Here is a 14,436-nt window from a genome sequence, read left to right on the forward strand (position 1 = left end):
GCCCTCGAATCCCTTAAACATAAGGATAAAACGAGGAAAAAGGACACTGTAGAAACCTCCCAGTCATATTCTTCCACATCGGGAGAAATCTCGTCTAAATCCTCAGAATCCGGCTCCTCAGACGAGGAAACAGGAGGGCGTCATTGTTTTCCCCTAGAAGAGGTAGACAAACTAGTGAAAGCTGTAAGGTCTACCACGGGGGTATTGGACCCGAGGCCGGATAAGACAGTCCAGGACATAATGTTTGGGGGGCTAGGCCAGAAAAAACAGAGTATTTCCACTGAACGAAATCGTCAAGGGTCTAATCAAAAAGGAATGGGATAAGCCAGATAGAAAAAATACTACGGTCCCTTCCCTTAAAAGGAAGTATCCCTTTGAGGAGGAGGCATCCACGTCTTGGGATAGAGCCCCGAAACTCGATGTAGCAGTTGCTAAAGCCTCAAAGAAATTCGCCCTTCCCTTTGAGGACATGGGCACCCTCAGGGACCCCCTAGATAAGAAGGCGGATACCTTTCTAAAGGGGGCTTGGGAGTCTGCAGGCGGTAACCTCAGGCCAGCGATAGCGGCGACATGTACCTCAAGAGCCCTAATGGTATGGGTGGACCAACTTGAGAAACAGCTGAGGGAAGGGACACCTAGAGATAAAATTTTAGATTCTATCCCAGTAATAAGGGGAGCGGCTGCATTCCTCATCGGCCGATTCAGTCAGACTATCGTCCAAAACAGCAGCACTTTCAAACGCGGCCCGAAGGACACTATGGCTTAAAAGTTGGCCAGGGGACCTACAGACCAAAATGAAATTATGCTCCATCCCCTGTGAAGGAAAATTCCTTTTTGGGGAAACGTTAGATGACATCCTCCAGAAAGCAGGGGACAAGAAAAAAGGATTCCCAAATTTAGGGCCAGCGGCATTTAAAAGACCCTTTCGGAATAGGAGGTTTTTTCAGAGAAGACCACCAAGGGAACAAAAGTGGGATGATAAAAGAAGAGAGAGGCTTCTTCTTTAATAACTCTCCCCGGGACAAAAAGCCCTCCAAGTGACCGTATGCCAAATGTGGGGGGAAGGTTATCCTTTTTCCTTCCAGCCTGGAGGAGAATTTCAACAAACCCATGGATAATAAACCTAATCCAGGAGGGCCTGAGGATAGACTTTCTCTATCTCCCGCCTCAAAAATATGTAACAACGCCGCTGAGATCCAGCATGCGAGAACAGGAAGCGCTAGAAAGCGAGGTTCTAGGCCTAGTAAAAAAAAGGAGTCCTCCAGGAGGTTCTCTTGCAGGATATGGGCAGAGGGTTCTACTCCCCCCTTTTTCTAGTGACCAAACCAGACGGCACCTTTCGTACAATTATAAATCTGAGAAAGCTAAACAAATACGTCAAGAACCAGAGCTTCAAAATGGAGTCGATCAGATCTACCACCAAAGTCCTGTTCCCAAACTGCTACATGACGGTGTTGGACGTCAGCGACGCTTATTATCACGTCCCTATCCACGAAGACTCCAGGAAGTATCTGAGGTTAGCCGTCTCAATAAAAGGCAAGGTGAAAGAATTCCAGTACAGAGCCCTGCCCTTCGGAATATCGATAGCTCCGCGAGTATTTACCAAAATAGTAGCGGAAATGTAGGCTCATATAAGGGAACAAGATATAATAATAATCCCGTATCTAGACGATTTCCTAATAGCGGGCAGCTCTGCTCAGAAATGCAGGGAACAGAGAGACAGGGTGATGAACACTCTACAAGACCTGGGCTGGCTTCTAAATCTCAAAAAATCAAGATTGGAGCCCAGCAGGGTACAAGAATTCTTGGGCCTAACACTAGACTCAAACATTCAGGAGTGTCGCCTCCCAGACCACAAAAAGATCGCTCAAATTACAGCAAGAGCAATCCAAAATCCCTCCATGACACTAAGGAAGGCCATGTCACTGTTGGGTTCACTGCCTGCCTGCCTGCCAGCAGTTCAATGGGCTCAGTTACACACAAGAAATCTCCAGTGGGACGTATTGGCCAACCAGGCAGTAATAGGGGGACACCTAGAGGGTCGCATTACCCTAAATTCAAGCACTATTCATTCCCTAGCTTGGTGGGGAAACCATGAGAACCTGTCCAAAGGGATCCCCTGGGCACCAAAGATAACACACATAGTGACAACGGATGCCAGTCCCACAGGATGGGGAGCGCACATGAACAACGAGGTGACTCAGAGCGTATGGGGAAATCAAGAACTAAAAGCTTCCTCAAATCAAAAGGAGCTTCTAGCAGTAGGCTATGCCCTAACACACTTCCTACCCCTACTCCAGAACCACCATGTCCATATCCTTTCGGACAATCGGGTCACAGTGGCCTATATAAATCACCAGGGGGGGAACCAGGTCCCGAGCCCTAATGGACACATCCGCCAAAATCCTCAAACTAGTGGAGGCAAACCTGTTATCTCTGACAGCCCTACACATCCGCGGTACAGAGAATCAAAGGGCAGACTTTCTGAGCCGCACCCAATTACGACAGGGGGAATGGGTACTAAAGCAGTCCATTTTTCGGCAGATTGTAAAAATGTGGGGGACCCCAGACGTAGATCTGTTCGCCGACTTCAAAAACAAAAAAGTAGACGCCTTCTGCTCCCTAGATCCCAGGGGGAATCCACTAACTCTGGACGCATTTATGCTCCCATGGACACAGAGTCTAACATATGCCTTTCCCCCAATCATGCTCATTCCAGCAGTCCTAAAGAAAGTCAGGGAGGACAGGGCGAGAATGATACTGATGGCCTCTTCTGGCCCAAAAGAACCTGGTTTTCCTGGCTAAAAATGCTCTCAGTAACCGACCCATGGTTCCATTTAACAGCATGGAATTTGAAAGGGAACTGATGAGGGACAGGGGTTTTTCAGAAAACCTGATAACTACACTACAAAAGAGTAGGAAACCGGTCACAATGAGAGCTTATGGCAGAACATGGAAAAAATTTCTATCCACCTCTAGGGCAAAGGTTCAGGTCGGGGTTCAGATTGATAAAATCCTAGAATTCCTACAAGAGGGCCTAGAACAGGGTCTGGCGGTCAACACATTAAAAGTACAAATAGCGGCATTAGGCGCCCTCTATAACCATGATGTGGCAGGTGACCCCTGGGTAGCACGGTTTATTAAAGCCGCAACCAGATCTAGGCCAATAGCCAGTCAAAGATTACCATCATGGGACCTGAATCTTGTACTTTCAACACTGACAGGCCCTCCGTTTGAACCAATGCACTCGGCACCCCTAAAAATCCTATCTCTTAAAACTGTGCTTCTGGTGGCACTAACATCAGCCCGAAGAGTGAGCGATATTCAAGCCTTGTCAGTGGGGCCTCCTTTTATAAAAATTCTAGAGGATAGTCATCCTAAAACCTGACCCAGCCTATTTACCTAAAGTGTCATCACATTTTCACAGGTCCCAGGAGGTAGTCCTTCCTTCCTTCTGCCCAAATCCAAAAAATAAGGGGAAAGAAAAGTTCCACACTTTAGATGTTAAAAGATGCCTAGTACAGTACTTAGAGGCCACCAAAAAGTGTAGGAAGGAAGGGTCTCTCTTTGTATGTTTCCAGGGTCCTCGGAATGGGCTCAAAGCATCCAAGAGTACCCTGGCAAGGTGGATAAGGGATGCGATTGCCCTGGCATATTCATCCAGCGGGAATACCATCCCAGAAGGGCTGAGAGCTCATTCCACAAGGGCAATGGCGACCTCATGGGCTGAAAAATCTGAGGTATCAATAGAACAAATCTGTAAGGCGGCCACCTGGTCATCACCTTCGACCTTTTTTAGGCACTATAGATTAGATCTAGCCTCTACATCTGACCTGACCTTCGGGAGAAGGGTCCTTCAGGCGGTGGTCCCTCCCTAAGCTACCAATCTCTGAAACTCTCTCCGTGGTGCTGTCATGGGTGAGAGAGAATAGCTTAGTTACTCACCGATAACGGTGTTTCTCGGAACCCATGACAGCACCCGCTTATTCCCCTCCCCTTCACGAGTATGGTGAGCACGTTTTACTGTTAGTAGAGTGTTTCCGTTTAGGCACGGTGCTTTGATAAGTAAGCAGTATTATAATGTTGTGTATATATTTCTGTTGTCTAACTAACCTGGAGACCCTCTGATGCTCTGTAACCAACTGAAGGCGGAGGAGAGGTACCGCCCTTTTTCTGTAGGTTCCTGTCCCTGAAGGGCGGATCCCCTCCCTCCGTGGTGCTGTCATGGGTTCCGAGAAACACCGTTATCGGTGAGTAACTAAGCTATTCAATCATTTTTTTCCCTGTAGTGTGAATGCTTTGACATGAAATGCTTGCAGCCAGGTTCCATTGCTGAGGGTCTGTGTAATTGGCATTCAGCTATCTTTAGCGGCATTCTAACACCTTTTTATAATTTTCCTTGGTCACTTTCGTATCCATCCTTCCGACTTTTTTTTTTTTTTTTTTTTTGGAAAAAAAAAGCTGAAATAACATGAGTGCTGCAGCCAGTCATTGGCTGCAGTGCTCATTTGACCACTGAGCCGGATGTATCTTCCCCCTCCCCCCTCCATTTTTTTATCACTACGCGGACATGAAGCGGATGTCCAGTAGTGCACAACCCCCCTTTTAAAAGGTCTCATTCAGACATCCATGACTTAGCACGTACGGAAATAAATGGTACTGGTGTCATCAGTGTTTGGTCCAGGTGTCCTTTTTCACCATCAGTGATTCTCTCGTATGAATAAATGAACTAACTACAAAGCAAAGTTAATGACGGACCACACACACATACCATGGACCCATAGATTTTATGGATGACCTTTTATCTGTGACACTGATGATAAAAAGCCCCCCCCCCCCAAAAAAAAAAAAAGTTTCGTCATTGTGTGGACAGTGTCAACAAAAAAAAACATTATTTGTGAACAGCCCCATAATCTATAATGCGTACGTTTTCTATCTGTGAAGACCATGGATAAGAACGTGTATGTGGAAAACGGATGTCTGAACGAGGTCTAACGCAGCTGTAGATTTCACTTAAAAATGTTACCTATTTTAACAGATCCGTCGATACAAAGCTAATCCGGCTGTTATGGACAAAGCATCTGAAGTTTACAGCAGAATAAAAGCTAGTATTCTCGGCCCCAAAATGGGAAGCCAGCAGAAAATGAATGAAGGGGACAACAGTAGTCAACAATTATTAGAAACTACCAAGGAACAAGATGAAGGTAATTTTTTTAAATTCTATATAATATAGCTATTGGAAAGTCTATATTTCCTGTGGTAAATCTCTTGTTCCTCTTTGTTTTGGTTATCAGTGGGGGTCCATGCCCCCATCAATCAAAACGTCTGACTTGCCTCTGACATTGCAATTTTTTGCAATGCTCTCGTTATTCTTTAGCCCCTTTTCTCCCAAGGGTGGTTTGCATGTTAACTCCCGGGCCAATTTTTACTATTCTGACCACTGTCCCTTTATGAGGTAATAACTCTGAAACGCTTCCATGGATCCCGGTGATTCTGACATTGTTTTCTCGTGACATATTGTACTTCATGTTAGTGGTAAAATTTCATTCATATAACTTGCGTTTATATGTGAAAAAAATGGAAATTTGGCAAAAATGTTGAAAATTTCGCAATTTTCCAACTCTTAATTTTTATGCTCTTAAATCACAGAGATACGGCACTCAAAAAACTTAATAATTAACATTTCCCACATGTTTACTTTACATCAGCACAATTTGAGAACCAAAATTTTTTTTTTTGTTAGGAAGTTATAAGGGTTAAAAGTTGACCAGCGATTTCTCATTTTTATAACACCATTTTATTTTTACGGACCACATCACATTTGAAGTCACTTTGAGGGGTCTATATGATAGAAAATACCCAAAAGTGACACCATTCTAAAAACTGCACCCCTCAAGGTGCTCAAAGCCACACTCAAGAAGTTTATTAACCCTTCAGGTGCTTCACAGGAATTTTTTGAATGTTCAAAAAAAATGAACATTTAACTTTTTTTCACAAAAAAAAATTGAACCTGAAGTAATTTTTTATTTTACCAAGGGTATCAGGAGAAATTGGACTGGAAAAGTTATTGTGCAATTTGTCCTGAGTACGCCAATACCTGATATGTGGGGGGAACCACTGTGGCGCATGGCAGAGCTCGGAAGGGAACGAGTGCCGTTTGACTTTTTCACTGCAAAATTGGCTGGAATTCAGATTGGACGCCATGCCATGTTTGGAGAGCCCCTGATGTGCCTAAACAGTGGAAACCCCCCACAAGTGACCCCATTTTGGAAACTAAACCCCCCAAGGAACTTATATAGATATGTGGTGAGCACTTTGAACCGCCAAGGGCTTCACGTACAGCCGTACAATTAAAAAAAAATCATATTTTTTTCCACAAAAATGATCTTTTCACCCCCAATTTTTATTTTCCCAAGAGTAACAAGACCCCAAAAGTTATTGTGCAATTTGTCCTGAGTACGCTGATACCCCATATATGGGGGTAAACCACTATTTGGGCACATGGCAGAGCTCGGAAGGGAAGCAGCGCGATTTAACTTTTTTTTTTTGGCTGGAATTGAGATCAGACACCATGTCGCGTTTGGAAAGCCCCTGATGTGCCAAAACAGTGGAAACCCCCCAATTCTAACTCCAACCGTAGCCCTAACCCTAGCTCTGACCCTAGCCCTAATGAGAAAATAGAAATAAATAACAAAAAATTTATTTTATTTTTCCCTAACTAAGCGGGTGATAAAGGGGGGTTTGATTTACTATTTGTGGCGGGTTTTTATTTTTGGCAGCTGTCATACGCTAAAAGACGCTTTTCATTGTAAAAATAGTTTATGCATCACCACATTTTGCGAGCTATAATTTTTCCATATTTTGACCCACTGAGTCATGTGAGGTCTTATTTTTTGCGGGACGAGTTGACGTTTTTATTGGTACCATTTTCGGGCACGTGACATTTTTTTGATCGCTTTTTATTCCAATTTTTGGGACGCAGAATGAACAAAAACCAGCGATCCATGAATTTCTTTTGGGGGGGTGTGTTTACACCGTTCTGCGTGCGGTAAAATTGATAAAGCGGTTTTATTCTTCGGGTCAGTACGGTTACAGCGATACCTCATTTATGTCTTTTTTTGTGTTTTGACGCTTTTATGCAATGAAAACTATTTTAAATAAAAAGTTATTTTTGCATCGCTTTATTCTGCGATCTATAACTTTATTTTTTTGCTGATGACGCTGTGTGGCGGCTCGTTTTTTGCGGGACAAGATAACGTTTTCAGCGGTACCATGGATATTTATGTGCGTCTTTTTGATTGCGCGTTATTGCACTTTTTTTTCGGCGGTATGATAAAAATTCATTTTTCTCGTTCGCCTTATTGGGGGACACAGAGACCATGGGTGTATGCTGCTGCCACTAGGAGGCTGATACTATGCACAAAAAAGGTTAGCTCCTCCGCAGTGTACACCCCACCGACCGGCAGGGAATTCCTCAGTTTAGCTTAGTGTCAGTAGGAGGTGGACACGGGTCCTTCATTGGACCCATATCTACCTCGACGTGCGTCGTTCCTTTTCAGGTATTAGGAGGGTTACAGTGTGAACAGTCACAACTGTACTCCCACAAAGAGGCTATGAGTACGGCGTGTACTGCCACCCCGTATACTCCTAGTTCTCCGGGCGGACCACGTGCTCAGCACAGGTGACGAGCAAGCGAAGACGGATGGTCCTTGCCCCCTGCCACCCACCCACTTGCCCACCAGAGCTTGTCTGTTGGACGAGGCGCGAAGACGGAGAAAATGGACAGACAGCGTCGGATACAGATTGGACGGATCAGGAAGACCACAAAGACGCCTGGATGCGGCGCCGAAGTAGCGCCGCAGGTTATCGGCGCCTCCCGGTCACGCATCCCTTTTTGCCCCAGCTGCGGTGCGGGCCTTCTTCACCCCACCGCTGGTATCTTGGAGAGGGTTACGTCTGGGAGCAGGACTAGGGCGGCGTCTTCTTTAAGGGCGGGCGCAGCTGCGCCGCTGTTCTTCTGCACCTCCCCGCTCTGACAGGCGGCCGCCGTGTTAAATTTAGTCCCCGGCTTCAGTTTGGGCCTTCGCACCCAAGGGGGGGGCGGGTTTTCTCTCTGGTGAAGGCAAATAGCTCCGCCTTTCTTCCTGCACTGAAACCGCGCTTTTTCCTCCACACTTTGGGCTGTCGCCATCTTTGCAGCCTGACAGCCGGAGACAGAAGCAGAGGTCAGCGCTCCCTGTCGGTTCCTGGCCAGTTGCAAGGGCCTGTCACATCTTTCGGGGTCACCAGACCGTGAGTACTTCTGCAACTGCAGACTGACATCCTACTCTGCCATTCTGTCCCCCAACCTTCCGGCATTTCCGCAGGTTTCCATCTTCTCTTCCTTCACGTCATGTCTAATTCCAAGTCTGATCGTGGCCGTCCGCCAGTCCCCACGGGCACCCTAGTCCAGTTCTTCGCATGCTCCTCTTGCAATCACGTGAAAGCGAACCACCCATTCCTGGCTGGGCCTCGTCTTTCACAATCTGTGGCAGACCTCACCAGGGTGTCTCAGTCCCTAATGGCCGTTCTTGAGAAGTTGCCCCTGGACACTTCTGCAGGGTCCAGCAGGTCACAGGACGCTCCATCTGAGCCAGCTAGCAGAAGCCGCAAGAGGCCCAGGCAGGATCTCCGGCCGCAATCCTCTCCTGGCCCCTCATCTGCACCCAGCCCTTCCCAACAGTCGCCCTCCCGTGCCTCCTCACCTGAGTCAGGTGAAGCGTTGTCGGATATGTCTTCTGAAGTGATTGTAGAGCTGGAATCTGGCCAGGACGCGGACATGAAGGTTACAGTACAGAGCCTCATTGCGGCGATTAACCACACCTTCGAAATCTCTGACTCCCCTGCGAAATCCTCAGATCAGGAGGTTTCGTTCAGACGGGAGGAAACGCCATCCAGGGTATTTCCCTTTCATTCCGAGTTTGGAAAGATCTTTACCAGGGAAAGAGAAGATCCGACCAGACGCTTTCAAAGAGGAAAGCGTCTCTGCGTACTGTACCCGTTTGCTAAAGAGCTCACGGACAACTGGTCTGCCTCTCCCTCGGTGGACCCGCCCGTGTCCAGACTTTCTAATAACACGGTTCTCCCGCTTTCAGGTGTGGCGTCTCTAAAAGATTCTAATGATCGGATTTTAGAATCCCTAGCGAAGTCGGCCTTCGAAGCGGCTTCGACGGCGGTATGCCCAATCTTTGCTTCATCTTGGGCAGCAAAGGCCATAGCTACTTGGGCAGAGGATCTTTGTCAGGGCTTCCTAGAGAAAGCACAACCTGATCGATTGGCCGATCTCGCCAATCAGATATCCCATGCGGGGGATTATCTGCTTTCTGCTTCTTTGGATGCCGCATCCTGCGCAGTTCAGGCGTCAAGCAACGTTGTGGCAATCCGACGTACGATTTGGCTCAAGGCCTGGCAGGCGGACTTGTCTTCTAAAAAGTCTCTTACTAATCTGCCTTTTCAGGGAGTGCGCCTCTTTGGTTCCCAATTGGACCAGATTATTAAGGCTGCCACCGGAGGCACGAGTTCCCTCCTCCCTCAGTCCAAGCCTCGCAGACCTCCACTAATGTGTCAGTTTCGACCCCTTCGGGCTTTCCGCCGTTTCAATACGGCGGAGACATCCTCCAACCAACACAGACCGCAGGCACGCCAAGATAGGAAGAAGGTTTCCTTCAGACCCACTCCCTCCTGGCGATCCCACTCTTCACAGGGCAGACCGCCCAGATCCAGATCTGGACGGTCCACATCAGCATGACTATCTTCGGACTCCCAAGGGTCCCTTCCAATTGGGAGGTCGACTCTTGTTCTTCAAGGACGTCTGGCTGGCCTCAGTAGAGGACGCTTGGGTCAGGGAGGTTGTATCGTCAGGATACAAGATGGAGTTCGTCTCTCTTCCACGGGATCGTTTCTTCGAATCCCGTCCTTCAAAAGATCCAGCCTTGATCCCCGGGGTTCTTTACGGCCATCGCCTCTCTCCTCAGTTTCGGGGTGATTGTGCCCGTTCCCGAATCGGAGCGGTTCACAGGGTTTTATTCAAACCTATTCGTGGTACAGAAGAAAGGCGGGGCAGTCCGACCCATCTTGGATCTCAAGCTGCTCAACAAGAGAGTCCGTCTTCGCCACTTCCGGATGGAGTCGGTTCGTTCGGTAATCGCTTCCATGGAGGAGCAGAAGTTCATGTGTTCAATAGACATCCAGGATGCCTATCTACACGTTCCCATATTCTCCGGACATCAGAAGTTCCTGCGTTTTGCAGTTCGCCAGGAACATTACCAGTTCGTCGCGCTGCCCTTCGGTCTCGCCACCGCTCCCAGAGTCTTCACGAAGATCATGGCTGCGTTGATGGCCTTGTTGAGGGTCAGAGGTCTCGTTCTTTTTCCCCTCCGGGGATCAGAGCACACTCTACCCGGGCAGTGGGTGCTTCCTGGGCGGTACGCCACAGAGCCTCCGCGCTGCAGCTTTGCAAAGCTGCAACCTGGTCTTCGGTTCACACGTTTGTGAAATTCTACAAGGTCCACACCTACGCTTCGGCGGACGCCGGCCTAGGTAGAAGGATCCTGCAGGCGGCGGTGGTGAGTCCACTGGCCTGATGGAAGTTTGTTTCCCACCCCAGGGACTGCTTTGGGACGTCCCATAGTCTGTGTCCCCCAATAAGGCGAACGAGAAAACAGGATTTTTGGGTTGCTTACGGTAAAATCTGTTTCTCGGAGCCTTCATTGGGGGACACAGCACCCTCCCATGTTCTCCGACTCCTGTTCTTACTTTGGTTGATTGGTTACAGTTGAGTTGTTTGTTCTGTTTTCAATCTATTATGTTACTTCTCCTACTGCTTTCTCACTAACTGAGGTATTCCCTGCCGGTCGGTGGGGTGTACACTGCGGAGGAGGATCTAATCTTTTTTGTGCATAGTGTCAGCCTCCTAGTGGCAGCAGCATACACCCATGGTCTCTGTGTCCCCCCAATGAAGGCTCCGAGAAACAGATTTTACGGTAAGCAACCCAAAAATCCTGTTTTTTTTTTTCTTTCTCCCATGACGGCACCACGGAGAGAGAGGGATCCTCCCTCAGGGACAGGAAACCTACAGATGAAAAAGGCGGTACCTCTCTCCCACATCGGTTGGTTTCCTGTCCCTGACGGGGAACCTACAGCACGTACCTGACAAGTCGTCGCAGGATTCCGGCGACCGATCCAGACCAGTGATAGGCAGCAGGGCTCCCTGCCTCGTCTGGGTCGAGGCCTTGAACAGGCTTCCCCCCGAAGCACCACCACCAGGAAGTCTGACGATCCCAAAAAAGGAAAGAAAAAAAAAAAAAAAGGGGCCTCCTGCAGTATAGTGACGACGGTCACTTCAGGAGAGCCCTGCCGAACTGGACAAGGCAGCCAATGCAGGTGGCGGCGGTCACCGAGGGCCACAGGTCAGAGCCTGCCATACCTGGGAGTGGGGGAGGCGGCGGCGGGCAAGCCTCTGCAGCGCAGAGTGGGGGCGCTGGCGGCCACCGGAGCCACGGGTACAGCGCCGGGAGGGCGCAGGAGACCAGCGCCGGACGCGCAGTGCGCCGGAGGATGGGGGAGCGCGCCATTACAGCTCCCTTAAGAGAAAGGGAGGCGCGGCACACCGCTGGGTAATCTCTTGCGGGACTTCCGGCGGGGTGCATGGATCCCTGGGAAGGGGTTGGGGGCGGCGGCAGCAAATTTGAAAAGGAAAAAAAAAAGGAATAAGGTTTAAAAAAAAAAAGCACGCGGAAGGAGAAGGAATCTGCCACCATGAGTGGGAAACCGCAGAGGGAGAAGGAGACACGGCGGCGGTCCCCGAAGCTGGGACCACAGAAAACGCAGGAACCGCACCAGCACCTACAGCGCCAACGCGACTTCCCAGCAGCGCAGCAGTGGTCATACGGGATCGCGGCGCAGCCAAAGCTCCACCATGGCGGCACAGTCAGAAGTGGATTCAGCAGTGGAGATAATCCCTACGCCCGAGACTGTATCGTTCATTCCACAGGAGGGTGAGTGATCTCCGTGAATGCCCGCTCGCTAATTTGCGACTATTAATTTTTTATTTTTCAGGGGCGGTAAATGCACTACCAAATCTAAACACATGGTATGTCCACAGAGGAACTACCCCCTACGTGGGAGAAAAAGCTCTGTGTGGCTTGCATAGAGCAGACAATACAGGAGGAATCCACGAGGTTTGCTTTAGACCTCAAAACATTAATAAAAACCCAGGTCGAAGACGCCCTTAAGGGCGCAAGAACCTCAAAGAAGAAACGCTGCTCCAGTCATAGATCTTCAGAGTCGAGCGTCAGTGAGTCGGGAAGTGAACTATCCGACTCAAGTGATTCATCATCCTCCTAGTCCTCTTCATCCTCAGAAGGGGGACGCAGCTGCTTTCCCATTGAGGAGATGAACGCCCTGGTAAAAGCTGTGAGGACAACTTTGGGACTGGTAGACGAACGTCCCAAGATATAATGTTCGGAGGGCTAGAGCAAAAAAAACGGAGGGCTTTCCCGATTAATGAGAAAATCCACTCCCTCATCAAGCGAGAGTGGAAAAAGCCAGACAAAAAGTCCTCCTAACACCAAAAAGAAAATACCCCTTTGATGACCCAGCCTGCTTCTTATGGAGCAAAGCACCTAAATTAGATGTAGCGGTCGCAAAAGCTTCTAAAAAATTTGCCCTGCCCTTCGAAGATATGGGTACCCTGAAGGACCCAATGGATAAAGCTGAAACTTTTTTAAAAAACATTTGGGAAGCAACAGGAGGGGGGTCGCTAAAGCCAGCCATAGCAGCCACATGTACGGCACGTGCCCTGATGGTCTGGCTGGACCATTTAGATTCTCAGATAAAGGGGAAGGTCCCGAGAGAAACGATACAGAGATCAGTTTCGGTAATGAAGGGAGCAGCAGCGTTTCTGGCGGATGCGTCGGTAGACTCAACCAGACTGGCAGCCAGGACAGCGGCCTTCTCAAATGCCGCAAGACGCGCCTTATGGCTGAAATGCTGGCCCGGAGATTTGCAGACAAAAGCCAAATTGTGCGCAATCTCGTGCGAGGGGGAATTCTTATTTGGCCCAACATTGGACAACATCTTAGACAAGGCCGGGGACAAGAAGAAATCCTTTCCCGGGTTCCCCAGCCAGTCATACAAACGACCTTTTCGGAACAGAAGTTTTATGCGGCGGAAGCCCCCAAAAGGGAACAAAGAAGGATGGGAGGATAGAAGGAACAAGAATAAAGGCTTTATGTTTAACAAACCCCCCCGACAACAAGAAGCCACAATGAAGGTACTCCCTGGGTCGGGGAAAGATTATCTTACTTTCTCCAGACCTGGGAAAAAATATCTGCGAGTTCATGGATACTAAACATAGTAAAGGAAGGTCTGAGGCTAAAATTCATTACCCTCCCAAATGATTCTTTTGTGCTAACGCCCCAAAGGACATTACACGAGCAGCTGGCGCTACAACAAGAAATAGCGAATCTAAGAGAGAAAAACGTGTTACAAGAAGTCCCCTACCAAGACAGGGGCAAAGGCTTCTACTCCCCTCTCTTCCTTCGCAAGAAGCCAGACGGATCGTACAGGGCGATCATAAATCTAAAAAGGCTGAACAAATTCCTAGAAATTCAGCACTTCAAAATAGAGACAATAAAATCTTGTATAAAAATGCTTCCCCCAGCTTGCTTCATGGCCGTATTAGACTTAAGAGATGCATATTACCATGTGCCTATTCACAGAGACCACAGGAAATACCTCAGGGTGGCGGTGACAATCTAGGGGGAGTTAAAGCATTATCAGTTCAGAGCTAGCCATTGCTCCAAGGGTATTTACAAAGGTAATGTCAGAGGTAATGGCCCACATAAGAGAGCAAAACATTCTGATAGTTCCATACCTGGATGATCTCTTAATAATAGGGGTCACCTTTCACCACTTCAAACAACAATTGGACATGGTCATGAGGTCTCTACTGAGTCTAGGGTGGATGCTGAACTTGCCCAAGTCCAGACTCGTACCAAGTCAGGTGCAAGAGTACTTGGGGATAATACTTGACTCAATCGAACAGAAATGTTATCTCCTGCAGGCGAAGGTTCAAAAAATGACACAAATGGCGTCACAAATGATAGCTTCACCAAACACTACCCTGAGAAAAGCAATGTCACTATTAGGGTCAATGACAGCCTGCATGCCAGCAGTTCAGTGGGCACAGAGCCATACTCGAGACTTACAGTGGGAAATATTAGACGCAGACGTTTCCCTACACGGGAATTTAGACATGCAGTTAAACATCTCACCAGAGACAAGACCTTCCTTAACATGGTGGACAGTTCCAGCCAACCTAGCCAAGGGGGTTCCTTGGGCATTGCCTGCGACAAAGATCCTAACTACGGAAGCAAGCCCCTGGGGGTGGGGTGC

The 14,436-nt window shown here is 48.4% G+C and overlaps 1 protein-coding gene across 2 annotated transcripts in view; it reads left to right on the forward strand.

The window, feature by feature from the left end:
- The window catches only part of HDGFL2 (HDGF like 2), an 86,512-nt gene that overhangs the window by 51,222 nt on the left and 20,854 nt on the right, over positions 1-14,436 (forward strand). For both annotated transcript variants that reach the window (XM_073543993.1, XM_073544002.1), the window contains exon 14: positions 5,039-5,204. In XM_073543993.1, coding sequence (XP_073400094.1) covers positions 5,039-5,204 — 166 coding nt within the window. The remainder of the gene's footprint in view (positions 1-5,038; positions 5,205-14,436) is intronic.

The sequence above is a fragment of the Dendrobates tinctorius genome, unplaced genomic scaffold (genome assembly GCF_039654945.1).
Source record: "Dendrobates tinctorius isolate UK_male_01 unplaced genomic scaffold, ASM3965494v1 ptg000011l, whole genome shotgun sequence".
In the NCBI taxonomy this organism is placed as follows: Eukaryota; Metazoa; Chordata; class Amphibia; order Anura; family Dendrobatidae; genus Dendrobates; species Dendrobates tinctorius.